Source organism: Eptatretus burgeri, chromosome 11, assembly GCF_056783735.1.
Source record: "Eptatretus burgeri isolate ZD-2024b chromosome 11, Ebu_testis_v1, whole genome shotgun sequence".
Lineage (NCBI taxonomy): Eukaryota > Metazoa > Chordata > Myxini > Myxiniformes > Myxinidae > Eptatretus > Eptatretus burgeri.
The window spans coordinates 69,936,167-69,963,819 of NC_140971.1; the positions used below are offsets into that span (position 1 = coordinate 69,936,167).

The 27,653-nt window shown below is 46.0% G+C and overlaps 2 protein-coding genes across 10 annotated transcripts in view; one reads left to right on the forward strand and one right to left on the reverse strand.

Moving 5' to 3' along the window:
• The window catches only part of TAF1B (TATA-box binding protein associated factor, RNA polymerase I subunit B), a 77,442-nt gene that overhangs the window by 201 nt on the left and 49,588 nt on the right, over window positions 1–27,653 (forward strand). For 4 of the 8 annotated variants that reach the window (XM_085846859.1, XM_085846861.1, XM_085846860.1 and 1 more), the window contains exons 2-10: window positions 316–412; window positions 19,026–19,124; window positions 19,364–19,466; window positions 21,131–21,228; window positions 22,415–22,507; window positions 22,618–22,735; window positions 26,827–26,983; window positions 27,093–27,192; window positions 27,596–27,653. The exon at window positions 27,596–27,653 is cut by the window's right edge and continues 90 nt beyond it. In XM_085846859.1, the coding sequence (XP_085702985.1) occupies window positions 392–412; window positions 19,026–19,124; window positions 19,364–19,466; window positions 21,131–21,228; window positions 22,415–22,507; window positions 22,618–22,735; window positions 26,827–26,983; window positions 27,093–27,192; window positions 27,596–27,653 (847 nt within the window). In that variant the 5' untranslated portion in view covers window positions 316–391. Of the gene's footprint in view, window positions 1–10; window positions 413–19,025; window positions 19,125–19,363; window positions 19,467–21,130; window positions 21,229–22,414; window positions 22,508–22,617; window positions 22,736–26,826; window positions 26,984–27,092; window positions 27,193–27,595 lie in introns of those variants that run through there. The other 4 variants (XR_015049442.1, XM_085846858.1, XM_085846863.1 and 1 more) reach the window with 4 other exon arrangements.
• The window catches only part of LOC147017325 (uncharacterized), a 133,090-nt gene continuing 108,591 nt past the window's right edge, over window positions 3,155–27,653 (reverse strand). For both annotated transcript variants that reach the window (XM_085846866.1, XM_085846867.1), the window contains one exon: window positions 3,155–6,816. In XM_085846866.1, coding sequence (XP_085702992.1) covers window positions 5,527–6,375 — 849 coding nt within the window. In that variant the 5' untranslated portion in view covers window positions 6,376–6,816 and the 3' untranslated portion in view covers window positions 3,155–5,526. The remainder of the gene's footprint in view (window positions 6,817–27,653) is intronic.

The window sequence follows — 27,653 nt, forward strand, 5'->3', positions numbered from 1 at the left end:
TTAATGGTGTTTAATTTCATTTGAAAATGGCTTTAACATGCGAATGCTGTCAAAACGATGTTTGCGTTATGTGTAATTATTGATAAAAACAATTTTTTTTCCTTTGAAAAGCCATCATAGCCCGCAAACCCTGTGAGGGGCTCTGATCATGCCAGTGAACACAAAAAAAAAAATAATAATAATAAGAAGAAGAAGAAGAGGAAGAAGAATCCCTGTGATGCGAACGTTATTATTTATTTATTTCACCATTGATGAGCGTTGCTAAATTACGATCAAGAAACATCGGGTTTTTTTTTTTTTTCCTTTCTTCCTCAGCACTTCAGTTAAAGAAAGCGAAGAAGAAAGAGGCTGATTGTAAAGGACCGTGGTGTTGGGTGCAGCACAGAACAATATGGATTCGCAAATCGAGCTGGTAAGTCCAGTCATGTGAAGAATTGTTTGCTCTCTCTCAAGAATCACAACGATTAACGCGCTTATTGGCCACGTTGAGCACTCTTGGATGGATTTTGATTGTCAGGTTCGACTAATCATATATGTGATACTCTCTCCCTCCACTTTCACACAGGGGGAGGGGGTAGCGCATTGGGGAGCACGGTATCCTCCAAAGGGAGATTGGAAGTCAGCTGTTAAGACTGCAGTTTGGAAATATAGGATCACAAAATATATCTTTCAAATATCACAAAAAGCAGGTGGCTTTTGCAACGTGTGTGTATGTGTGTGTGTGTGTGTGTGTGTGTGTGTGTGTGTGTGTGTGTGTGTGTGTGTGTGTGTGTGTGTGTGTGTGTGTGTGTGTGTGTGTGTGTGTTGCTTTTTTTTTCTGTTAATTCCGTACTATTGGAATGTACCTTTTGACCCTTTAGATTGCTGAGACCCCTTCGACCTTGTTCGACCCCCATTTTTTTTTTTTTTTTTTGTATACCTTGGTCGAGGCTCGTATGAGAGCAAACACACAACTCACAGCAAGGACGCATGAGACAAGAGGGGCGGGAGTGGAAGGGACAAAACATTGGGGAACAGACACAGGTGAACTGTGGAAGGGAGAGGGATGGGGATGGGACGGGGAACATGGCGAGGAGAAGATGGACATTACAGGGACTTTCAGGAAGGAAAGCAGGAGAATTGAAGGAAGTGGGCTTGGGTGGATTATCGGGGGTAGAAAAGATCGAGGATTTGGATGGGGGAAGATAAGAGGTGGTGGTGAACAGCTGTTTTGAAAGCCTGGAGGGAAGAATGGGAAAGAATAGAGTGAGGAAGTTTATTCCAAAGGCGGGAAAAAAGAGGAATGAAAGAGTGAAGATGAGCAGTGATTCGTGATTTTGGTAGTTTTACCAGAAGGGGATTGTTGGCGGACCTTGAGCGCCCTGTGGAAATGTGGTTGGGACAAATCGCAGAGAGAGCAGGGGGGGCAAGGCTGGAGAGGAGTTGGCAGAAGACAGAAAGACCACCGACTAACCTGCGGTGATTGAGTGAGAGGCCCAAAGACTCAGCTTCATTGCGGGAGATGCCAATGATCTTAAATGCCCTGGTTTCGACAGCGTGAAGTCGAGAAAGGTGGGAGGCAGGAGCACCAGCCCAGAGGGGAGAGCAGTACTCCATCAGGCTACGGACAAAAACTTTGTAAGTGGTCAGGAGCTCAAGAGGGCCGAGGAAGGACTTTGCACGACGGAGGATTCCCAGTCGGCGACTGGCTTTTGAGGCGAGGTTGGAAATGTGACTTTCCCAGGAAAGGTCATGGCAGATAGTGAGACCCAGAAGCTTGAAAGAAAAGAAAAGACCCATGACCTCGAAAGACCTGTAAATATTGTTATTTCCTCTGCCAGCAAAGGGGAAGGAGGTTATGTTTTCACACCTTTTTGTCTGTTTCTTTATGTGCAGGATATCTCAAAAAGTTGTGGAAGGATTCTGATGAAACTTGTTGGACACGTTGGGTGTGTGACGAGGAAGAATTGATTCGATTTTGGTGAAGATTTGGATCAGACACTCCGAGAATTTTTAAGTGATTCTTTACCATTGAGAGATAGGGCTAAAAATGGTATAGTGGTGTATAGCATGATATTTAAAAATAATATATTGGGCCCGATATGTTCTCGTGGATCAGGTATTACGTGGCAGCAGTATGTGCTCTACCGAGTGCCCTTCTAGGTTTAAACATATTTTGAACACAAATCGGAGCATGAACGGGAAAACAAATTTGCCGTTTCACCGTACTTTGGCTCACAATTCGTCCCGATCACACATGCGCAGAGAAGAGACACTTTTTAAATTATCTATATATTAATACTGAAGGACCAATTTTGTGCTCCTCCAAGCGGTCGCGTCACGTTTTTCTCAGTACTGTGACCTGTACTGAAAGAAACTTCGTACCTGTAAGAGTGCATCGCACATAGTGGCAATAGTCAACCTTCCACTCTGAAGCAGAATAAACACTTTTCGTTTTACATTCGTTTACATGGCGACGTGTGACGTCACCGCTGAGAGGCGTCAGGACGTCATGACATCATCGGTCATTCACTGACGTCATTACGTCTGTCGTCGACAGACCGTTACCGCTGAGAGGTGCAATTCCACTCCTCGAAAATAGCGTCTGCAATGTAAAACCCTCTTCTGCACATGCTGACTACCTCAGAATGTGAATTTCACACGAAAAATGTAACAAGAAACATTGTATCTTCTATATATTAATACTGAAGGACCAATTTTGTGCTCGTCCTCGCGGTCGCGTCACGTTTTTCTCGGTACTATGACCTGGACTGAAAGACTTCGTACCTGTAAGAGTGCATAGCACATAGTGGCAAGAGTGAACTTTCAACTCTGAAGCAGAATAAACACTTTTCGTAGGCGGGGGCGGGGGATGAAGAGGCGGGGGTGGGGGATGAAGAGACGGAGGCAGGGAGTGAAGAGGCGGGGGGCAAGGTAAGCAAATTGAAAGCGGGAGATGGGGGGAAATGGGGCGGGGATGAGTGGGCGGGGGCTGGGGTGAATTAGGCAGGGTTGAGTGTGAGGGGGTGGACAGGGGCGGAGGCCCAGGGGCAAGTGGGGCGGGGAATCAAGAGACGGGGGACGGGGAGTGAAGTGGTGGGGCTGGGTGATTAAATTTTTGGGCGGGAGTAAGCAAATTGAAGGCGGGGGGGGGGGAATGCGGCAGGGGCGGGGGATGAGTAGGACGGGGCAAGCACGCCCTGTCCAGTCCATGTCCCTCGAGTGTGGGTGAGCTGGTGAGGGTGGTTGAATGAACGGAATCCATCTGTGACGGGGTTTCGGCTAGTTATTATTATTATTAAACTCTGCTGCAGGCAGTCAAACAAAATTGAAAATAATTCCAAACAGGAAACTTACTGTTTTTAAGGATGTCATAAAAGGACACGAACAGGCATGACACTGCGTCATCGTCGGTAAATTCCGGAATTAATTTTTCACACGACTTTTAAAATCCTTATTTTATTGACATTGAATTCTATGCTTGAATACTGTAGAATACAAATCGCCTTCTTGTCGACCAAAACCCTTCCGTTTTTCAGTACTTGGACAAATTACAAGGTGGTGTATACGACCGCTTCAACGGCACTAAACTTCCAGAATGTAATGATCTTTAAAATTATTTTATTTAAATTGAAGTATATACTTCAACATTGCATACGATTCGTGTTCTACGAACTCTCTCGTTTTATGATACGATATGATATGGAGTACGTTATGTTGTGATCGATAAAATTTCTTTCAAAAATGACAAAAATTATCAATTGCATTTCCAAGAATGTGCCGCAGCACAATGTCCACCGAAGGCGAGCAAGAAGGGTCATCCCACCCGAAGGCATGCCCGCTAGTTTAGTTGATCTACTTTGTTTCAGCAAACATGAGTTGCGTTTAAATAGTTAAGTTTTTAACCTCTCTTGAAGAGTGTTCATCCTGATATAGGCCAAACAACATTTTATCATGATGGGAATTAAACTTCCGATAATCTGTGGAAGGATTTAATGCCATTAATCATGCAGAACATCTCCCTACTCATTCATCACTGTAATGAGGGTCCTGGTGTTTAACTTCAGCTCAGGACATCTTAGAGTTATGCTATTGTGGACCAGTCTGAAGACAATGCAGGCTCTGGAGTTGTGTGAATTGAATCTGTTTGAAGAAAAAACTGTTTTAGTACATTTCAGTGCAGAAGAATTAATTTAAGCATTGACCGTGTAATCACAAACTGAGAGTTTATGTTTAAATCTCAGCTCAATTACCCGATATCAAAGCCTATGTAATATATTTTGAGCTTTTCTGCTCTTCCTGTCAGTCCTTGCATCTCTATCATTCTCACTGCATGTTAAACGATAAGGGCACTCGGTAGAGCGCATACCTCTGCCACGTAATGCCTGATCCATGAGAACACATCAGGCTCAATACATTTTTGAAATATCATGCTATACTACACTATATCGTTTTTGGTCCCATCTCTCAATGGTGAAAATCACTTAAAAACTCTCGTAGTCTGATTTGGATCGTCACCAGAATCGAATCAATTCTTCCTTGTTACAATATAATTATGTAAATCATTGAAACATGACAAAATTCACAATTCCACTCGGGGCAATCACATCTGCCTGACGAAGGTTTCGAAATGAAAACGAAAATTCGCATTAAACTCAGAAACTACATCCATTATAAACTTACTATACATGTTGAGAAAAATCAAGCGTATTAAAGTTAGAACTCGACAATGTCGTCGTCATCATCCTCATCATTGTCACATGGAGTGTTTGTGCAGCCAGAGCCCCTGCAGTTTCTACAAGCTGGAGTGCACTCAATGTTGTGCTTCTTGCATGTGCATCTCATGGTGCTACATTCAGCCTGGCAGTTGCACCTAATGACCCGTAACATCTTTTCAGGAGCTGGAGCTATTGATGTCTGAAGTGGCACAAAACCATCATCGCACTTCTGCCAACCCCTGTCTGTCAGAAGAAGTTCATCTGCACATCCCTTCCATTCTTGGCCTTGCAGATATACGCACAGGCTGTGATACTTTGCTGCTTCTGATGTTGGTGGTAACGTTTGTGGTTGCACGTGAGAGGAGCTCGAAGCCACCTTGTCACAGTACCGCTGATACCGAAGGGTGTCCAGGGTGTCATTTGACTTTCCGTTGTAGATTATCACCAATGTTTTTTCTCCTGCATCTGCCACATCACATATGGAAGCTGGATATGTATTAAAAACGTTGGCCTGCTCACGGAATGTGTTGTTTGCTTTGATCTTTTTGAGGGAAGCTCCCTTTCCAATCCCATGAAGACAAGATGTCGTGTCGCACCGAAGAACTGCATGTAGAAACAGTATGTGCTTGCATATGTCTGTACCAATCATTTTCTTTGTAGCCTTGATGTTCCAGATATGAGGCTTCTTCCTGTTCTTCTTTGGCTCGGGACAAAAGAAGAGGTCATGGGATTCTAAGCTTGCATGGTAGCATAGGAGGACGAGGAGGTCTGTGTCATCACCAACTAACACTGTTGGTGACAGTAGCAGACTGCACGGCCTTTAGTACAATCAGGAGATCAGCATCCCCTGAGGCATGGTGTGTCTCACAGTTCTTCTTCTGAACGCATTTCGTTCAAACTGATGCACCTCTTCATATGAACAGCAGAACCCGTGATGATGAAGGGAGTCGATGAGAAATCGTGATGCGAAGTGGTGATATAGCTGCACACCCAACCCAAACTGCAGTGTTGCCAGGAAGACTCTGGGTCTAGTTGCCTGCACTATGGCTTGCCCAATTGAAGCCACTTTACCACCATCTTTCTTTCCCAAAAACAGTCCTTCAAGCAGTACCAGCAGAGTATCTGGTAAGTATTTATTGCCAGCCTCTTGCGATTGCAGGTCATCACCACATGGGTAGACTTCATGGGATGTTTCAATGGTTTTAATGTCTTCTTTGAGTTTGGCAGCGGCCTGTACAAGCTTGATTTTCTCTTCAGTGTCTTTTTCCTGCTGCTGGTTGTTGTAATATTCCTGAAGCACTGCCCTGGCTGTTGTCCTGAAGGTGACCACGTTCAGCTTGCCGTTGATCGCAGTTTGGATTATCCTGTCACCAAAGTGTTCCCACAGCCTCGCCTTCATGTGGGTGTAGCTGTATGCTTCGTGGTTAGTGCCTGCCAGTTTCTGTGACATGAGGTCAATGAGATCATTGATGGTGATCTGCTCATCATCATTTTCCTCAAGATATCTTGCCATTTGCAAGAATGCTGCTGTCTTCTCATTGCCTCGCGGCCGTCCAAGCTTTGTCCTCTTGGATTCTTCGGTGTCCGTCATCTGAGCTATTGGTATCTGTTTATTTGTGCGAAAGTTAACACTGCATGTCTGGTGGTAAACCATCTGCTGCGTGCAAGTCATGCACATGCAGAATCCGTGCCTTCACAGCATCTGACCAAACATCGGCTCGTTCGCGGAATATTGCCAGGAGCGTGTCCTTCAATTCAATTGTCTTTACTTGAAGCACATCCTGCGTCTTCCGCTTCCTCCCAAACTTGGCTGGTCTAGCACAGAAAAGGCAATTAGTGTTGAAAGAAAACCCCTCCTTAGATGATCTAAGTACATGTCTATCATTGCTTGTACTGGCCTTTGACTCTTCTTTCCTGGTATCCTTGGCTATCTGATGTGGGTTACAGTATATACGCCGGCAGTCTTTGTGCACCCTTTCCCCGGGTACAGTGTGAATGCTGTCTTTCCTTGCGCTGCTGGCCTGGTTGATGGCTGAACACCCCTTTTCTGTTAGAGTTGAAGCTGATGGGCCTCCTCCATCCTGTTTGCAGATGGCACACCGTTCAGGTCCCTCCATGCCTGAAAATAAAAATCCAGAATTAGTATAATTGTTTTAAATTTTGACCTGACTATGTTATATTAACAAATAAACATAGCTATGGTATTTAAAATCAGAATTTGTCTTAATCCTATAAATGTATTAGCTATAGCCAGGCGTTTATCCTTTGTTTGGACCGAATACGCACAAAGTGCACATATTTCAAATTAAGGGGGTAGGGGTAGGCAAATGGAAATAAATTCAATAAAAATTAATATTGTGTGTTAATTCTTTCACCAGAGGTTAGTACTAATGTCCCTGTATCTGGAAATATATAGTACTAGTGATACCCGTGCACATGCACGGGATAGCAGTACAACATAGCTGGTAGCAGACGACACACCGTATACGGAGAATGACAAAAATACGCATTATGCAAAATGCAAGTGGTGCTATGGAACGCCAAGACTTCCTAAACATTGTCGGCATGTCCGCTAAGTGCCACAGCAATTTCATAGGGATCGTGTGACGGCGAGCCGAGTTTTTAGTATGCAAGCTTGGTTTTATAATAGAGATGTATGCCTGGGGATACATATGTTCTTATATGAACAAAGTTTCTCAAGTCCAAATATTTTTTCGGGAAAAAATATTGACTTTTTGGACAAAAAAGATATAATTTTTTATTTTAACCTCAATACATTTCACTTTTTAGCGGCGTCTCGCATAGTGAACGCTGCTCATAGAGAGCTCAGCGTTGTTCTTCTTGTTCTTCTTGTGAAGACAAAACCTTAACCTCTAGGACTCGGCTCTTGTATATACAAGATCCCGATCTCCTTAAATACTAAGCACATGTACACATCCTCACAGAGACGGTGTCTTTTGAGAGCGTCTATCATGAACTTTTAAATATATTAGGACATTTGCTATAAAGTTTCGAAAAGTTCACTTTGCTATTTAAAGATTATTCCATTTATCGTATTGTAATTTCGTGAATACACTATATATCGTAAATACATTATGATGGGTCTCGCTATTGGCTTAATCAAGGCACGTGACAAAATATCGGAATTTTTATTTTTTTTTTAAGCCGACAAAACCTTTAGGACACTGCTCTTGGACACATTTGTCCTTGTTTATAATTATTCTTGTACATCACTACACTGACCATAACTAGAAACAATTAGAATGCAAAAAAACATATTGCTACGAATTCGCGCCCGCCGGCGTGCGATCGGCCGCGTACCTCTAATCGCAATCGCGTCGCCCACCGGTCGGACAATTCAGTCGTGACCCTCCTGGAACTATCGCCAGAAACCAGTCACGGGTGGGGGTTTAACCTCACCACAGCCCAGTCCACATTCTACCCGCGTAAAATAGGGTCACTCGCCGAATGTCGATATACCTAAGTACTCGCGCGGGTAACCTACCAAGGGGCCGTACCTCGCCGCAGGTCGGCTTGGGACACGAACCGCTTAAGCGGTCCGTTCCGTTCTACAGCGATAACCGAGTGGGTATTATCGCCGGATCCGATTCTCCTTACCGGGTGTTTAAAACCCAACTAATTATTCCACGATGCAAGATTGCACTTTCAATTGGGAAAAGAGGACGCAACAAACGGGATACATTTCACAAGCAAGTACATTTATTATTTACACACAACACAAGCAAGGAATCGTGCACGTATGTACAAGCAAGGCAAATAGAAAGCAATACGATCGAATGTGTGCAAGGATCATGTACAGTTACTGAACAGGACACGGCGCAACAGCATGCATACAAAAACAAAAGGAAAAGACCTCCTCATAGATAAGGAGGTAGACGGGGTCTGTGGACCTTTATGTCCGTGAACCTTGGCTGACCGAATAGGCCCACGAGACCGATGCAGTTTTCCTGCCCCCCCCCCTCGGTGGTTGGCGAGTCGTGACGTCCCGTCCCCGCGGCAGTTAGCATGGCCGTGCCTGATTCCGGGCCTCCCGCGTGGCCGGCAAGCTCTCTCCGGTGCTCCTCGCCCGGACGCGCAGGTTCGCACCACACAGCTTGCAGAGCTGCGCCTTCAGTCCGTGTCTCCGGTGTGTCGCCCGGACTTTCTACCGTCCCACGCCTCCAACGAACAGGTCGCTCCACAGGACCAAGAGCGCATGAACCACAGGACCAAGAGCCAGGAGAGCGATGAACCACCCGACGGCGAAACCACCAAAGACCACCAAAGACTTGACGACCACCACGCGAAAGACAAGACCTCGCGTCTCGTGCGGCCTTATATAACTTGGGGCTCCGCCTTTCGCCCCTCCTCGTTTTTGGCTCCACCCACCTTCGAGCCTTTTCGAGAAGTTTCTCTAAAAGGGACGTTTCTCAACTCCGACCGCCTCACACGGGAGAAATCCACACGCACCGTTGGAGGTTTCTTTTCCTCGTTCTTTACGCCCACGTTCTCGGACCCTTTTGAACGCAGAAAGGGTGGTAGCGTGGTCTGTGGAGGATGGCGTTTGCAAGCTGGCGTAGTGGCGAAGATGGTTAAATGGTGGTGGTGTTGTGGTGATCGTAGCGTGGTTGGCATTGTGGCGTAGTTGGTGGTGGTTGTGTTGTTGTTGTTGTGGTTTGTTGTAATGGTGGGCGAGATATGTCGGTTCAAAATAACGATAGAAAAAGAAACGCACTATCTCAAAGGGTCACAGCCCGGTAAACACGAATAATCCCCATTTAACAACGGTGGGGAAATCTAACTGAACACAGACTTATCGATATAACCGAACTACGGACCTTTATGGTGTTCTGCGAATTTCCACAGCCGTAACACTACCCCTCCCCTTTTTACAGACTCGTCCCGAGTCGTCGAATTTTCGTGTGCCATCATGTGTTAGTTCTCCCCTTGTACGATTTACCTTCGGATCCCTGAGTGCGACATTCAGTGTATTCATGTCCCCAAAAATAAATAACCTACGGGCTGAGTAACTAACTAAACAAACCCACTCATGCAGACGACTTAACTACATTGCCGGCGCGATGACAAACATGCAGGGGGCGCAACTCATTTACAATTGCATCCTTAACATTAACCTTGTACACTACACCATGGGCCAGGATCTATGGACTCTGCGGAAAAAGAAGCAAAAGTCACAAGCAGGGGAGCCAGGCTGTTCAAGCGCAGTCCAAGGCCTCCCCCTTTGAAATGAACGCAGTGAACACAAGTGGTGCATGGGCCGCCAGTGCAGTCCTGTGATGCGGCTGCCTACAGGGCAGTCCCTGCAGTACGTGCGATGATCCTGGCGCACATGGCAATGAACGGGGGAGGGGGGGATGCAAAACAGGGCAGCAGGCATGGGGTCATGGCATAGGCAAGCAGGCAAGGCATGGCAAGGCAAGACAAGGCCATTGTAGCAAAACGGGCCGGCAGGTGAAGTGGCCGGCACAGGCCTCGTAGCAAACAGCCAGCAGACGATCCGACTGGCACAGGCCTTGCAGCAACAGCCAGCAGATGAACGACCGGCACAGGCCTTGCAGCAACAGCCAGCAGATGAACGACTGGCACAGGCCTTGTAGCAAACAGCCAGCACATGAAGTTGGCCAGCCTTTGCCTTGAAATGGAGGTTGGTGGAGGGAGTGCAGTGGTGCTGGCCACTCGGAAGGCGGGCTCGGACCTACCCTACGGTCTCCCTCCCAACCTATCACCTTTGCCTGTCTCTGTCCATACCCACTCCCCTAATTTGCAAAAACCAATTTAGCCCCAACTTATTTTTTTGTTTTATTTTATTTTTCGTTCCCTCACCCCCTTTACAGTCTCTGTTCGGCTAACCTATCATGTCACCCAGCCTACTCCTAACCCCTACGTTCCCTTCCCGGAGGGGAATAAGGGAGAGCAAGCATCCTGTGTCGAGGCCCAATTTAAGCCTCAGAATGTCCTCCTCAGATCTCAGCGATCTTTAACCCAAAGTGGGTCCAGCGGCTCACAACGAGAGCGAAGGGACGGATGGTGCAGAGGGGTACACTTCTCTATCTACCCTAACCATTAACTTTTAAACTACCCCAGGGATTTCAACAAGCGCCTCTCGCTTAAACTATCGGTTCTAACAACCCAGATTCCCGTCGCCTGTGTTGGTGTCCTCGCAAATTTCGGGCCATGCCCCCCAATTTTCCTTCCGTGCCCTCACACGGTCTCATGGCTGGGACGCGTGGCTCCCTTGGCAGGAACTACCCTCTGCCGATTCTCGGACGATGGCACCCCCGGGCACTACACTGCCTCCGAGCCTACCAGCTCCCTAAACACCGGGGAGTGCCCTCTCTGGCGACTCCCCCTCGATGCCCACATGGCGTGTTGGCACCCCGGTTCCCTTTCCGAGGGTCGCCCGTGCCCAGTACACTGCCCCCGTGGCATATGTCGCCCCGGGCCCTGCATCATGCAGGTCACCCGTGCCCACGACACTATCCCGGCCCCCCATGGGTCCTCGGCCTACCGGGGCCGATTAGCCCGGTGCCCGGGGTCCCCACTAAGCGATACTCACCATTCGTAGCCACGCTCCCAGCCCGTCAACAGGGCTCCTGCACCCCTCCCAACAGGTTTTGAGCCGACACTCCCACCAACAGCAAAACGACCTCCATTTTGTAAATTTCACTAACCCAGTAACTCACATTACTCTGACCCCGGGGTCCCTTGGGCGTGAATCACTCCTCCCCCCAATCACTCATCGCACCATGCATTCCACATTCACTCCATACACACAGACCTGCTGGCCTCACTCACTCATCAAGTTTCATTTCCACTCCTCTTCTCACATTTTCCATCGCTGGTCACTGCCATTCTGCTCACTAAATCCCCTCATCTACCTCGTGCTCCCTCGTCATCCCTTAAACTACAGCACCTTCCATTTAACACTACGTAGCTAAGCTACGCCCCCACTACACACTCAAAGTCTGTCAGTGTCTCCAAATATTATTTCCCATCTCCCATCCTAAATCTCACTGCATCCCTCTACCTAATCCATTTCACGGGCCCCATGAGGACTTATCCCTGCCCCATGGTGCCAGTCCAGCTAAGCTAACCCTTCCCCCTGACTAGTTCTATCCTGTGCCCGGCCCAAGGGGGTCTTCCACCCCTTGCCTGGGAATACTGTTCACCCGAAGTGAGGCTTGCTTTTTCTTTTTTTTTTAAATAAATGCTTACACCAGCGCGGCAACTCGCAACCCGCGCTCTTTTACTTCCGTGGCGTCATGGCAGCTGTTCGTGCACCTCGTCCCTCCTTGGACGGTACCATCCGGCAGGGATACCCCTCCTGCCGGATTCCAACCATGCAGCCACGACGTCACCCTGTGCATCAAAAAAACAAGCCTCGCGTTTTGAGGGGTTCCCCACACGAACACATGTGCTCTGCCCGTCGGAGCTTCACACACACGCTCGCGTGGAGAACCCATCCAGTCCAAATCCACATCCAGCCTACCTTCTCTTCGTCCGCGGGATCGGCTAATCAACCGCGTGCGTTTACGGACCGGGTTTCACTCCCACAGGCGCGCACGTGGTGGCCTCGTGCGTTGCACAGCACGGACCCCGCATGCGCTGCCGTGCAAACCCGGCACGGTCCCCAATGCAGCTACGGCCACTACTCAGCCTTTGTCCACCTGTCGCCGTCGTCGTCTCCATTCCACCCACGCACACCTGCGTGTCACGACGCTCACACACCATTCCAGGACACTTCCACTTGGAGACTCGGTTACGGTTTCGTTCTCACGCATACCAACCGCCATCTCCCTTGCACGCAGCGACCTCACACACACGGTCTCTCTCGCACACGGCCGTTCACTCACGCATGCTATCTCACTCGCACACGTGGTTCCTTTCACACACGGCCTTCCACTCGCACAGGGGGTTTCACTCACACATGTCATTCCTTCCACACACGGGGTTTCATTCACACGCGGTGCCTCTTCAATACACAGCGTGCTGGGAAGCACGCATTTCGGCACACTCGTGAACACACCACTCACGCACGGGGTCTCTTTCACACTCGGGGTTTCTGTCACACGCGGTGCTTCTTTTACACACGCGGCCGCTCTCACACACACCCTTGCACCCACGCTATGTGTGCGTTGGAGCACGCATTTTGCCACACTCGTATACACACATTTCGACACCACACACACCGGCACAATCACTCTGGGGATTCGTGCCACCACAAGGGGTTCCGGGATCTCCAAACCCCCCAAGCTCCGTGTGCACCCATCCACAGCACTCGCCCCCTCTACCTCGCAAAGCTCGACCGGACCCACCTGGTTGAGATCCGCTTCAGGGCAGCATAACGTCTCCCTCCATTCCTGAGGGAGGCTATCCGGCTGCTTGCACCGGGTCACGACACATTCCCCGGGCTCCCCATCATCGTCCTCCACTAACTCTGTGTGTGTGTGTGTGTGTGTTCGTCTTTCACCCCGTCTTTATCGTGTAGTCTCTCCTCTACTTTTTCTATCTCCCACGTCTCTGTTATTTCTTTATCTCATCCATTATCTCCGTCGTCGCTACGTGTCTTGCCGTACATGTTTCCGTTACCCCATTTAATTTCTCCCTCTGTGTCACCGTCACTTTCTCTGTCACCTGCACGAGTCTCATCTTGCACGTTTCGGTCTCCCTAATTATTTTGTCTTCCCCCGCTATCATCGCGGGCTGGACAGCCGTTGCACTCCCTCCCAGCTCGTTTGCTCCAGCACGTGGCGCCGCCATTTTGCACACCGTTGTCCGCGCTTCGTTGCACAAAAATTATATTATGCCCACCTGCAGGCTTTGCATATTGCTCCTGAATGCCTTCGTGTGCGCATCCATGCAATCCATCAAATCGCGCGCATTTTTTTTCATTTCTGCCAGCAAAATTGTTACTCGCTGGCTCGTGTCAAGTGGCCCTGTGGCATTAATAGCAGCCCGCTCCGTGTTGCGCTGAGATGCGATCGCGCCGCTATTGTGCGACTTCGAGTTTGTTTGTTGGCAAAGTTTGTGCTCAGTGTATGAGGGTGAGCTCCCCCACTGATTATAATTGGTGGTGGGGTTATAAAAAGAACCGTCCCGGGCCATGGATTCTACATTAAAACACATTTCTAATCCACCCTGCACCCATTTGCCTTGAAAAGCCATCTTGTTTCGTGGAATTAATTTTTAAATCGCTCAAATTTGGGGAACACGGAGGGTTGCTTCACTCACCCCTGATACGGTTCCGTGAATTTAGTTGGAGGTGCGGTGGATTCGAATCTCACTCCTGGACACCAGTGTTACGAATTCGCGCCCGCCGGCGTGCGATCGCCTCGTACATCTAATCGCAACCGCGTCGCCCACCGGTCGGACAATTCAGTCGTGACCCTCCTGGAACTATCGCCAGAAATCAGTCACGGGTGGGGGTTTGACCTCACCACAGCCCAGTCCGCATTCTACCCGCGCGAAATAGGGTCACTCGCCGAATGTCGATATACCTAAGTACTCGCGCGGGTAACCTACCGAGAGGCCGTACCTCGCCACAGGTCGGCTTGGGACACGAACCGCTTAAGCGGTCCGTTCCGTTCTACAGCTATAACCGAGCGGGTATTATCGCTGACCGCGACTGATCCGATTCTCCTTACTGGGTGTTTAAAACCCAACTAATTATTCCGCGATGCAAGATGGCACTTTCAATAGGGGAAAGAGGACGCAATGAACGGGATACATTTCACAAGCAAGTACATTTATTATTTACACACAACACAAGCAAGGAATCATGCACATATGTACAAGCAAGGCAAATAGAAAGCAATACAGCCGAATATGTGCAAGGATCATGTACAGTTACTTATGCAGTCGTTACTTAACAGGACACGGTGCCACAGCATGCATACAAAAACGAAAGGAAAAGACCCCCACATAGACAAGGAGGTAGACGGGGTCCGTGGACCTTTATTTCCATGAGCCTTGGCTGACCGAATAGGCCCACGAGACCGATGCAGGTTACCTGCCCCCCCCCCCCTCGGTGGTCGGCGAGTCGTGACGTCTCAAAAACACTATCTCAAAGGGTCACAGCCCGGTGAACACGAATAATCCCATTAAACAATGGTCGGGAAATCTAACTGAACACAGACTTATCGATCTAACTGAACTACAGACCTTTATGGTGTTCTGCGAATTTCCACAGCCGTAACAATATATTTCCATATTAAAATATCAATCTTTACAATATTCTCATTTTCCCCGAAGCCGGGTGGTGGCCATATTGGATTTCCATGATTTCAGGACTTTCCCCCCGGAGGTTCCCTTAGGACTTTTTTTCTGTCACTGAGGACATATTCAGGAACCAAAATCTGTTGAGTTTGCTTTTGTTGCAATTTGTTTGAGGTTGACCAAATATTTCTGCTAAAATGCCTGTACAAACAGAGCCTAGGTGTTGGCTCAGTGGTTAGGGTGGCGGCTTGGGATCCGAGAGTCCTGAGCCCCGTCGGCCGCTGAATTAATACACCAGGGGGTTGACTCAGACTGTCATCCTTCCGAGGTCAGCGAAATGAGTACCAGTTCCACTGTTTGTACTGGTAGAGGGGCACTGCATCAGCGACACAGTCGCACTTCAAGAAATGATAGCTACCCCGGCAACTAAGCTGCCATACTACCACCATCACCTTCCTAGAAGTTTGCTTGGGGTGGGTAAAGACCCACTCCCTGGTGTCGAAAGCAGCTTCCTTGAACTGTTTAGTAACAGATGTAAGACCAATGAGAATTGCGGTGCGGACAAGCTACCAGGCCTGTTGTTCGATTGCAAAGTGGACCATGAGGCCCCTGCGGCGGCGCATATTGACGGTAACCCACTGACCATGCGCAGCCATGAGGGCCGCAAGTATCGACGACCAGCAACCATCAATGAAGTTGATGTAGGTGCGGCGCTGATCTCAGTCCATGTGGTCAATTCGCTTTCAGACCTGGTGTAGGGAGGAGTACCCAAGGCGCTTCGGGAGCCCCCCCTCCCCACCCCCTGGAGCAGCAGAGGTAGAACCTCGCCGCTTGTCAGGGGACTCGCTCCCACGGGTTTGGGCGGATGACTACTGGAAACCCGCTTTTCAGTGGAGTGTCCAGGGGGACAGGGCAGGCCAGAACCCAAAAATACCCCATAAGCTCGACTGCAGTGTCCACAGATCTGATGTGTTCTCATTGCCGCTGGTCTCACAGTTATGTTTTCCAGGCAGGAGAACTGGGCGACGGTCAGGCAGCGCTTGAGCGCAGGCAACCACGTAGCAAAACCCCGCAACAGTATCAAGCCAAAACCAGCAATGAAACACCTCGAGTATAATAATGGTGGATCTGGTATAGAACATTTTAACAGAAAATATATTTTTCCCTGTGGCCAGAGGTGGCGTTCGTCATTTGGGGATCCCATGCAGAACACAATAATGGCTGAGTTGGGCCTCTGTGAGCTCTGTTCAATTTGTCGTCACACTAAAATATGCAATTTGATCTCCGTCTGTCTGATGTCGATATACTCAGTCGTTACTTGTGCAATCTCAACCAACTAAACTTGCCAAGGGGACAACGGGTAACATGACAAAGGTTGTAGCAACTTCATTTGACCTCCCCCACCTCACCAGGAGTTCCGAAGGTGGTGCAACGGAAATTATCCTCGTAAATGTGGACTGTGTAGCACTGCTCCCGATGGTGATGGGAGAGGGTATTACGAGTGCCGTTTCAGAACCCTCAATTGTATCACGAGTAAGAGGACTCAGTGTTATTTTCACACTCACTTAGCCTATACTGCTTTAGACTCGACTGCAAAAAATCCAGAGGAATTCCCATGTTGCATTGCTTTTTTTCTGCCTTGGGTGGGGGGGGGGGGGTGAAATGCCATGTAAAGGTGGTCCATTACCAATCAGCTTGCTATCGCTTGCCAAGCTGAGAAGTGGCCACCCAAAATGAGTGTTCTATAAGCTGATTGGTAATGGAACACATCCCAGTACTTGCAGTGACGTGTTCAGTTACCAATTTTTTTATTTTCTTTTTTTGTGTACATAGACAAGGCTCACAGAAGAGCTAAAAGTTTCCTGGAGAGCACTCGCCAAGCGGCTTAAGTACTCAAGCAAGCAGTCCAGCAAAGCCGTTGATAAGGAGTGGCTGGCTTAGCAAGCTGATTGGTGATGGAACACCACAGATGGATTGGTGATAGCACACCCCAGATGTGCTAGACCGAAAACTATTTTCTCGTTCAACCGTTTGTGTAATGGAAAAAAGTTAATTTGGGGTGATTTTTCAATCCTTTTTGCCTTGTGTTAAGTTATTTTCTGCTTTTTAGCACCGCTGGGGTAGTTTTGTTTCATCCTTGGGACAGGTACTCTGATTTTAATAACTGCAACGTGCCACCGTGCACATGGGTTAGTCCATTTACTAATGAGGGTTGTTTTATGATCGTATAATAAATTGTAGTGTGGATTTATTGAATGATATCGATATGTATTAACATTAGGAATTGTACCAATTTTATTGTCGTTACTGTTGCATTTGTATACATTAAACATAATTATTATTCCACTTGCTTTCTCTACTAACCACACCCCCTAATTTTGTAAGAGTACTGTCTCCTATCATTCCCTGTGTTCTGTGTTTATCACCACTCACAGGTTGATATGTTGTGTCAGCAAAGGTGAGACTGTTACGAATCTGGAACCCATCGCACACAACAGCCAGGGTCCCTATAGAACAGTTATATCGATAAGTCTGTGTTTCTAGTCAGGGTTCCTTCCCCTTTGTTTAATGGGTGAATAATTGTACGTGCGCTGTGAATTATTTTATCGTTAGACCTTTTGTTACATCAATTACTACAACAACAACATCCTCCTTCGTTTCTCGTCCCACCATCATCCATCGGCACCATTAAACACGTGCGTGTCAGCACGTACATGGGCGGAGTTTCCTCGGCCACCAGAGCTCCGACTCCGCCCCAGAGAGATGGAATGTTCCCCGCGACTAATGCGAGGCGAAACGTCTCAGACACCGACTTTCCCACGAACCCCGGACCAATGGGAGGCGAGACGTCTCAGACGGCGAACTTTCCCACAGCCTCTCGACCAATGAGAGGCGAGACGTCTCAGACGGCGATCCTTCCCACAACACCTCAGCCCGCAGGAGAAATGCAATATAAGGAACGCCAGGGCCGAGGAAACAGCGTCAGGGTTAGGTGATCAGGTTCGAGGTGCCGGAGATCGACTCGTCTGGTCTGGTCGGCTTGGCAGCGATCGGGTTGGAGGTGCCGGAGATCGACTCGTCTGGTCTGGTCAGCTTGGCAGTGCTCGGGTCGTCTCTCGTCTCGTCCACCTGGCGTCCGATGCTTTTCCTCCGTCCCTGGTGCTTGGAGTGGCATCATTGCTCTGGGTTCGAGTCCCGCTGAGCCAGATCGTCGAAGACCACACGAGGTGGACAGGTCCAAGCGCAGGCTCTGGTCTCTAGCTCACCTGTCCTCGAGCTGGAGGCCTTCAATAAAGACCATTGGGGTCCATGTACGTGTTTGTATTTGTGGGCCCATCTGTAAGTAGAAATTGTTAAGTGATTGCTCATTGTACATTGCATGACTATGTTCGGTGTCAATTCTGCTCTGTGTCTCCCCTTTTCCTATTGTAAATAAATCCCCTGTTAAATGTATCAGCTCGTTTCTGTGTTTTCTTCATTGGTTTAACAACGTGCGTGTTGGAGAACTAAAGAAGGCCGTTGTTGCCGTCGTTGTGTGCATTCGGACCGACGGGACCTCGGTAACCATCTGCTCGGGTTACGCACGGGTCGAGCACGGAAAGGACTCGTCCCGTTCCAGTTCCATTGAGAGTGTGAATACTCGGTAGTTCGCCACGTGGGCCTCTAGGTATTTTGAAGTTTGGCAAATAACCCTGTACCACGTGGTTGATTTATTGACGATTCACGGTCCTGTAAGGGACCCGTACCCTCGGAGTTTTCCGAAAGGTACGATCTAGATTCCGGGGTGTTCGCTAGAGTCGACCCTACTGCCCCACCTAGCGGTCGTGCTCGCAGCCGACGCCCGGCTCTACAACAAGACCACCCCCTCCCCTTCATTCGGAGGGGGAGGGTGTCTCAAGATTGTGAACCATGATCGGTCGTGTGAGGCTCCAGGTTATCTGGGGGGCCATGCAATTGCATGGGTTGTATGGCCCTTACACTGCCTCTGCCCAGGGCCCACATTGAGGTCGGGGTACAGGCCCTGCAAGCCCGTGTGTTAATCTGCCACTGCCCATATTGCTTATTCTGTTATTGAAATGCTTTTTTTTGCAGAGCATGGCAGGTGAGCAATGCACTGTGTGTGGTGCAGAGGATTGGGGAGTGACGGAAGAGAGTCAAATTTTTTGCAAGAGTTGTAACTGTGTTATTGAGGTGAGAGACAAGATATGCTCGATGGTATTTACTTGGTATGAGATGAGTGAATAGAATGCAGCAGCTTGTCAGAAAACTTTCTTCAAAACTTCCCAGCTATTGCAAACTCTTTTTTTGTTCTCCATTGTGAAATGCATTTTAAATGTCAAAACCTGTTTTTAAGAGTATTTACATTTATTATTAGGCAGATCATGCTGTTATTATCATTTATTGTTTGATCATCTTTTCTGTCTGAGCAGAGAGTTGTTGAGAGTGAAGATCCTATTGCACACTTTGACCCCACAGCAAGAGTAGTGACTCTTGGTCGAGGGTCAAAGGCCAAGAAATTATTCAAGCAGAGCAGTAAGACGTTATGAATTTTTTTTTTCCTTATGTTAACCTCATTAACTCGGAATTTTACAATTATTAATCTATATGAGTTATAAATGGGGTTTCTTTCAATCATTTGGATACTTTTAATATCTACAGAATGCATGACTGGATATAGTTTTATGTGATGTGTTTGCAATTGACGTTGTGATTGCTATCCCCCACATTATCAGACTATATGTCTGGTGTTGGCTTCATGGTTAGGGTGGTGGGCTTGGGATCCTAGGATCCTGAGTTCAAATCCCACTTTCCTGTTGAATTAATACTAGGTGGGGTTGACTCTGCGTGCCATCCTTCCGAGGTCGGCAAAATGAGTGCCAGCATGCTGGCATACTGTGTCCGAGTGGCGACCTGTCCAGGATTGTGTCCAATCACCAAGGAGATAGGCAGCACCAACGCTCTGCACAGAGTTTGGTCCCAATGGATGGATCAGACTTATTGTGAATTGTTGTTATGAATGCTAGTTTTTGCATCAAAAGTTTTTCCCTCTCCTCTGGAGAAGGTATTACATTTGGGTCTGTTTGTTTGTCCACACAGAACATGAGTGTTTTTCTTTGCAACAGCTTGTCAGATTGAGATGAAATTTTCACCATCGGAGCGACTACTCATGGAGAATGTTTTAATGATAATTATGATGTCCTAGGTCACATGGTGTGACAGCCATCTTGGATTTAACATAAAACCTATCAGTATTTTCCAGAACTGCTGGACAAATCGAGGGGAACGTCATGCAAATGTTCCCAAACTTTGGGGATACTCGGGTAGTCATGAATAATGGATAGGTCATGTGGTCTGGTAGCCATATTGGATTCAGCGAAAATCTTCAAAAACTTCGATCTCTTGAACCACTTCATCGATCAATGTGAAACTTCACAATTATGATCTGGTAGGGATGGGGAATATATGCTTTAAATTTCAACATGATCTGATGCATCGTGTGGCAGCAAGAATGATTTAATTTTTTGATCTGGGTTCTTTTTGAAATTTTATTTTATTTTAATAAGGCTCACTTGGCTCTGCCTGGATGGGTTTGATGGTAGAGGAGTAGCAGCTGAAACCCAAATCCTATCCAGGTTCCTCCTGATGACTTCATCTTTGCTTTTTGCTTGGTCGGGTTCCTTCTGATTACTTCAATGCAGGACTCTACCTATTTGGTCTTCCATTTGATTTGAAATGAATTTCTTTTAATACCATTCTGAATTCAATTGAATAATAAACATCTTGGGTCAGGGTCAAGTGTCTGGTCAAAGCGGGGTTCCATCGAAGCGGGACGTCTTGGTACCCGGTCATCACTGCCAGCAGTTATGAAGTGGCAGTCCTAGTTATGTCTATTATATATTACCCCTGTTGGACTTGGTCCGAAACTTGAAAAACCTCGCCCAGCCGAGCAGCCCCGGGTATCTCCACTCCCTCGCGCTAGGTAGCCCCTGCCCGTTCTCCATAAATGGGATAGATAAGGCATGGAAGCATGCAGTGGGTGCTGAGGCATCCATAAAAGCCTCCAGATCCTTTGTGTCAAAGAGGATATTTCACAGTTCTTCAGTGGTGTACATGTTAACTTTGCACTGTTTTAATGCAAATGTTGTGTTGGAAAACTGGCAGCATTTTTACTCGTGTGGTGTGGTGTGTGCTTGCAGCTGGTGGATGCCTCTGGAGCATTTGCGAAGGTATCCAGTTTGTGTTGCAACTCCAGGCTGATGCCCTTATTTCGTTGGGTATCTGTTCTCAAATAAAGGTCTCTCTTTAATGAACAAGATGACAATTAAAATATAACATTAAAGAAATATATTTCCCAATTTACAATATTTTGTTTTGTTTTCCTTCCTGAGAGTGTTTCTGAATCCATCTTGTCCACCCCATGTGTCTTCCCCTACCCCTCATTCTTCCCCACATCCTATATTTGTCCAAATCTCCTATTTTGTGTCTCGATCCTACTGTTAGATGTGTTCTCCCCTCTTTCTACTGTTCCTTTTGTTCTGTTACTTCCTGATCCATGCAATGTTCTCGCTCTTCCATGAGGCTCGACTTTGTATTAAAAAAAACATTTAGTTATACTGCTTGAGTATAGAAAATATTGAGGCTTTTGTATTGTGATTCATGTTGAGTTTTATATACTCATCACTGCCACAGTTTGGCATTCACATTAAAAAAAACTCCCAATATGAGCTGTTTGTAGTCTATTCAATCTGGAACTCGTATTTAAGTTTGGTATACAAGGTAACCTGCATACATATCCTAGTTTAACACTTGGTGCATATCACCACAGAGTTATTGTCAAAAAATTAAAATTCCAAGCACAGAATATTTATTCCCTTGTCCATCCATTGGGACCATACTCTGTACAGAGTGTAGGTGCTGCCAAAGCAGTCTCCTGGCCTATTGGGCACAATCTTGGATGGGTTGCCACTCTGACACAGGATATTCGAATGGCTCAATCATCCCAGCAAGCTGGTACTCATTTTGCCGAACCTCAGAAGGATGACAGGCTGAGTCAACCCCAAATGGTGTTAATTCAACGGACGAGCAGGATCTGAACTCAGGACCCGAGGATCCCAAGCCCACCACCCTAACATTCCCTTGTTGTGGTAGATATTTTCTATATATACATGTGTGTATATATATATATATATGTATGTATATATATATATGTATGTATATATGTATGTATATATATATATGTATGTATATATATATGTATATATGTATATGTATATATGTATATATATATATATATATATATATGTGTATATATGTATATATGTGTATATATGTATATGTATATATATATATATATATATATATATATATATATATATATATATATATATATATATGTTAATGCCAGAAAATGTGTAGTTCTGTAATATTCTTCTTATCTTTTTTTTTTCTCCTCTTGTTTTCGTTTTAACTTTCTCTTCTAGAATGATGTGCTGTGCAGCTTGTGGAGGAAGTACCTCCAGAAGACCAAACAAGCATTTACTCTTCAAGCCATGAGCACTGCATCTTGCGTCTCTGTAATCATGTTAACCTTTAACCCCTCTCAATCACCCTAATTTCTGAAGGATTTGTTGCCATTTATGCAAAGGATTTGTAAAGTGTTTGAGTGGGTGAATGATGTGTGCAGGATGATGGAGCAAGTGAAGTAGGTTGTGCAGGCTCTGGTGCCCATTCTGTCACCTCCTCCCTCAGTTGGCTCAGTGATTGGACCGACGTCTCCGTGGTTACCAAGAACTCTGAAACAGGTGGCTTCATCAGTCAGTTTAGATAAGCTTGCATTCAATACTCACCTGTTGTACACTGGTTATTTCGTATGGAAAAAAAGAATTGAAATTTGTGGTCACACATTAATTAATCTTATGTCCATTATATAATGCGAACTATGGTGTCTGTCCATTGACGAGCTCATACGAAAAGTAGGCGAGCTATCGCTTGTACCATGAACAATTTATAAGTTCTTGCCTGAACTACTGCTGGGAAGGCAATGGCAAACCACCAAGTATAACTCTTGCTCATGAAGCTACTTCGGCAGCACAGACGCTCTGTGACAAAGTATGAGGATTATCACAAAGTTGAACAAACCATGTTAGCATTGTTAATAACAGTAGCTCGTACTGAGTCTTTGAACAAAGGTTGCAGTGTAAGGCAGTCATTAAGAAAAACCTCCATTTAGCATTGTGACCTAAAAATAATGTTTCATAATAAGCTTCAAAGAACTCCAAAATAAGCTTATATTTAATTAGCGGTGGACTCAGACGTAATCCATTAAGAGTCGAGTTTGGCATTTCAAGCCCTGTTTAAGTAATGAGTTATATGAAATGGGCCGAATGGTATTTCTGTGTTGAAGTTCCTTCGAAAGGGAAGTCAAGTATTATATATTGTGAACCATGGTGTCTCTCAGTGTATCCATCTGTCTCACGTTTACGGCGGCCGCTTCCTGCGCTGCGTTTGAAAAGCTGCTGATGGTTATTTTGCAGTTTCATTTGATTTTTCTTGATGCAATATAGTCAGTCATTTTATCATCCCTTCCAGTAATCTTTAAAATCAACATGAACATCTGGATTGAAGTCGACTAATTTCATACAAATCTTCGTGAAGCAACACATAATTTCAAATAGTTATATTTTGCCCTCTTTTTGACAATTTGAACCTCTGTTGCCTGATGTTGCACCACAACTTGCAGTGGGTGGTATAAGTAGCTCAGAGCTTTGGCTCTGCGTGAAACCAAGAGTGCAGCACAGTTAACCTTTTCAAAATCCATGAAATAATTAAAATTGATAGATCAACTTAAGCCTTTCCTGTCACTGGGGATGGATACTTTTCCTTTTTGATAGATATAATATTGATATTAATTAAAGAATGTGGCAAATAAATGCATCCGTGTTTTATTATTAACTCTGCCACCGAAGGTGGGTGGAGGTTATGTTTTCACCCCTGTCTGTTGGGTCGCTGAAATAGGTGACCCTTATTGTCAATAATTCTGTCTGTTTGTTTGGATGCTTGTCATCAGCATAATTGGAAGTAAACGTGGGCCTATTTTGACCAAACTCGGGTGGTAGGTACATCTTATGACCTAGTGCTTTGGAAATTGTGATGGTTGCTTGGGACGCTTTGGTTCCCTAGCAACAGCCGAAAAACCTTCAAAATCGGTACCGTTCACGTGAAATCAATTCCGAAAGCCATTATCCCACGTAGGCTTATGAAATTTGGCATGCATCATCTACAGGTGATGCTCTACCAAATATATTCCAGTTTTTGTGATATATGGAAAAGTTTACCCGCAGCGCCCCCTACAAATGGGGTATGCCCGAAAATTGAAGGCCCCCTAGCGACCAGGTGAGTGCATCGATCCGAATGAAACTTTGCAGGTTCATAGCACGCAATGAGTACTACAACTTTGCCTCAGGACATATTGACCGATATTGCTTAGGTCAGGGGTCAAAGGGCAAAAATCGATAATATGCGAGAGCTGAGGTGCCTTCGCGCCAAATGCTACTCCTAGGGTTATGGTCAGATGGTCATGAAAATTCACCCATCATCTGGAATGCATGGTGCACAAACGATCGAGCCGGATTTTCGATTTATATCTTTGTTCACCCACAGCACCCCCTCGAACTTTGGGGATTTCCGATATCAAACCGCATTTTCGGTACTTTTCATTCAAATTGATACCGAGTAGTTATCAGTCGATGGAACTCGAAATTTGGTATGCATAATCTTAAGGTGATTCTCTATCTGCTATATGACATCCATTTTTTTCTATATCTTATAGTTTCCAAATGGTAACCCTCTCAACTTGGGTGTCCGAGGGCCATTGAGCATTCCCGCTGAAAATTCAAAGTACACTAGCTCCAAGACTGTTGAACCGAATCGAATGAATCTTTACATGCTTATAGACCGTAATGAGTACTACAACTTTGCTCATTTGCATAATGACCTATCTCGAGTCGGTCAGGGGTCAAAGGTTAATAAGTGCATTTTTCGGGCGAAATTACCATTCAAGGCACCCTTGCTCCGACACGGATTAACCTATGCGAATGAAAGTTCATAGGTACATAGTACTCGATGAGTACTACAACTTTGCTTCAGGACATATTGACCTATCTTGGCTAGGTCAGGGGTCAAAGGTCAATGAGTGCATTTTTCTGGCAAAATGACCATTCAAATCCCCCTTGTTCCTACACGGGTTAACCGATACGAATGAAAGTTCATAGGTACAGAGTATTCAATGGGTACTACAACTTTGCTTCAGGACATATTGACCTATCTCGGCTAAGTCAGGGGTCAAAGGTCAATGAGTGCATTGTTCGGGCAAAATGACCATTCAAAGCCCCCTTGATCATACACGGGTTAACCGATTCGATTGCAATTTCGTAAGTACTTAGTACTAGATTAACTCAGATCAGGGGTCAAAGGTCATCGGATGCTCGGCGACCCATGGCCGCCTACCGGCTTGTCTGTCTGTTTGTTTGTCTGCAAGCAGGATATCTCAAACAGTTATGGATGGATTCTGACAAAATTTGGTGGACAGGTTGGGAGTGGGATATGGACACATTGATTCGATTTTGGTGAATATCCAAATCGGGATCCAGATGCGAGAACTTAAAATTTTTTTAAAGTGATTCTTCACCATTGAGAGATTGGGCCCAAAATAATATAAGCATAATCTTTCAAAAAGTTTTCTGAGTTATGACAAAACTAGGTGGATAAGTTGGTTAGGTGGCACGAACAAGCTGATTAGATTTTGATGAAGGTCTGAATCCAAATCTAGCCTATCGGTGAGATCCAAAACGTAAACTGTTCAGCCTGCCGGAGATATGCACCCTACCGAGTGCTGTCTGCTCGTCCATCACACTATCTCTGTCTAAACGGTTGTGTTGAAATTCACCAAATTGTGGAGAAAAAAAACAGTTGTGGTCAAAAGGTCAAATACCAAAAAATGCAATTATGGGCACATTGTTAAACATTTAAAAAAAAACCATGTGTGCATGGTTATTTTTATATGAAGGAAACTATGCTGCAGTATGGAAACTTTTTAAATTGGTTTTTATCATAGCTGTTATTCATAATGGCAAGATGATTACAGAATGTATAACACTGCAAATAAACCCTTGCATGTTCTTCAAACTAAGTGTAGTTCTTCTTCTTCTCTTCTAACAGCTACAATTATTTCCACATTCTTGTGGTGTTGGCCAGGGGCAGCTTGACCCAAGTCCTTCATGAACCGCTGGCTAGGCCTGACGCTCAACTAAGGTTCTGGCAGGAATTTGGAATTTGTACAGGGTGCTGGTAATAGCTCGTCTACTTGTTGCGATGGATACTGGGGGATCTTTAACATCCACCCACTAATGCCAGCAGAGGGGACATCCGTTTAACATCCATGCGAGGGTCGGTCCATGTTGATGAATCACCCTGCCTGTGAAACTGGGATTCAAACAGTTTAAAGCTGGGCCGGGATTCAAATCCAGATTAGATGGCTTTGAGGCGAGTGTGCAGCAAAAGTTTAATTGATAAAGAAAATAAGGACCGAAAGAAACCCTTTATCAAAGTACTGTACTCGCGCATTTCCTTGCTAAATCGTGGCAAGTTATTGCATGTTTTACAAATTGCAAAATGTGCTGTTTTAAAACATTGAGAAGTGCTAAAACTGGAACACCATACTTTTTAAGTGCCTTCCAAGGACTATTGCTGTTCATAACATCCATCGGTGCAGATGTTTGACGTGTCACCAAAATGCACGTGAATTCCAGTTTACTGCACGGCAGATTGGCTGGATAGACAACAAAGCACAATCTCATGGACATATGGAGTCTTCACCTTTCTCCTTGTATTTCAGATGCCTCTTCGGTTAATAAGAGGCACGTGGGTTCTGTGGACAGCGCGTTGTTCGGACTTTCTCGGTGGGATGTTCCACACATGTCCCTTACATTGAGCCTTTGCTACCTTAGCCTTCTGTGGATCAACTCTCCGCTTACCTTACTCGATCTTTTGCGGTAAATTCAGTCTGATAGTGCACTTTTACACCACCCTCGCCCCCTCCTGTCCACCACCAACATCTTGATTGCCTTCCTTCTTGTGGCCATGTCATATTTTATCTTGCAGACTTGCCTGGGAGGGCAGTGTGCCTTATCTGCACATTGTGGACAAGTTCCCTGATGAGATAAAGTTCTCCAAGCAGGATACATCAATATTTCAAGTGACAGTAAGGAACTATAGTTCATAGAACATTGATAATGCATTTAATCCTCAGCTCCACATACATTTTTAAGCCAACTCATGGCCTTGTTTTTAAAACCCAAAAGCATTTCACATATTTTGGGACTGGGAGTGTTTATGGATCAAATTTAGTTTATGCACCTTTGAGCTGTCCCCCAATTTGAAAGACGAAAGAAAAACTAAGTGAATGCAACCAAGTCGACTACTTTGAAGAGGAAAGCTTTTGTTTTTCACATCAGGAAGTTTGTTGACTTGGATAAAAGGTGTAATGATGAGGATAGCATGATATATATTGACGTTTTTAGTATCCTTGTGCAGGTGAGATGTGAAAGCCTTTAAGATACCCCGTAGAAGAGTTTTTAAGGTACAGCTGTTTCCGTATACTGCAGCGAGTTCCAAGTCATGGGGAGCTGCTGTGGGAGGTTAACAAACTTGCTGTCTTCCTTG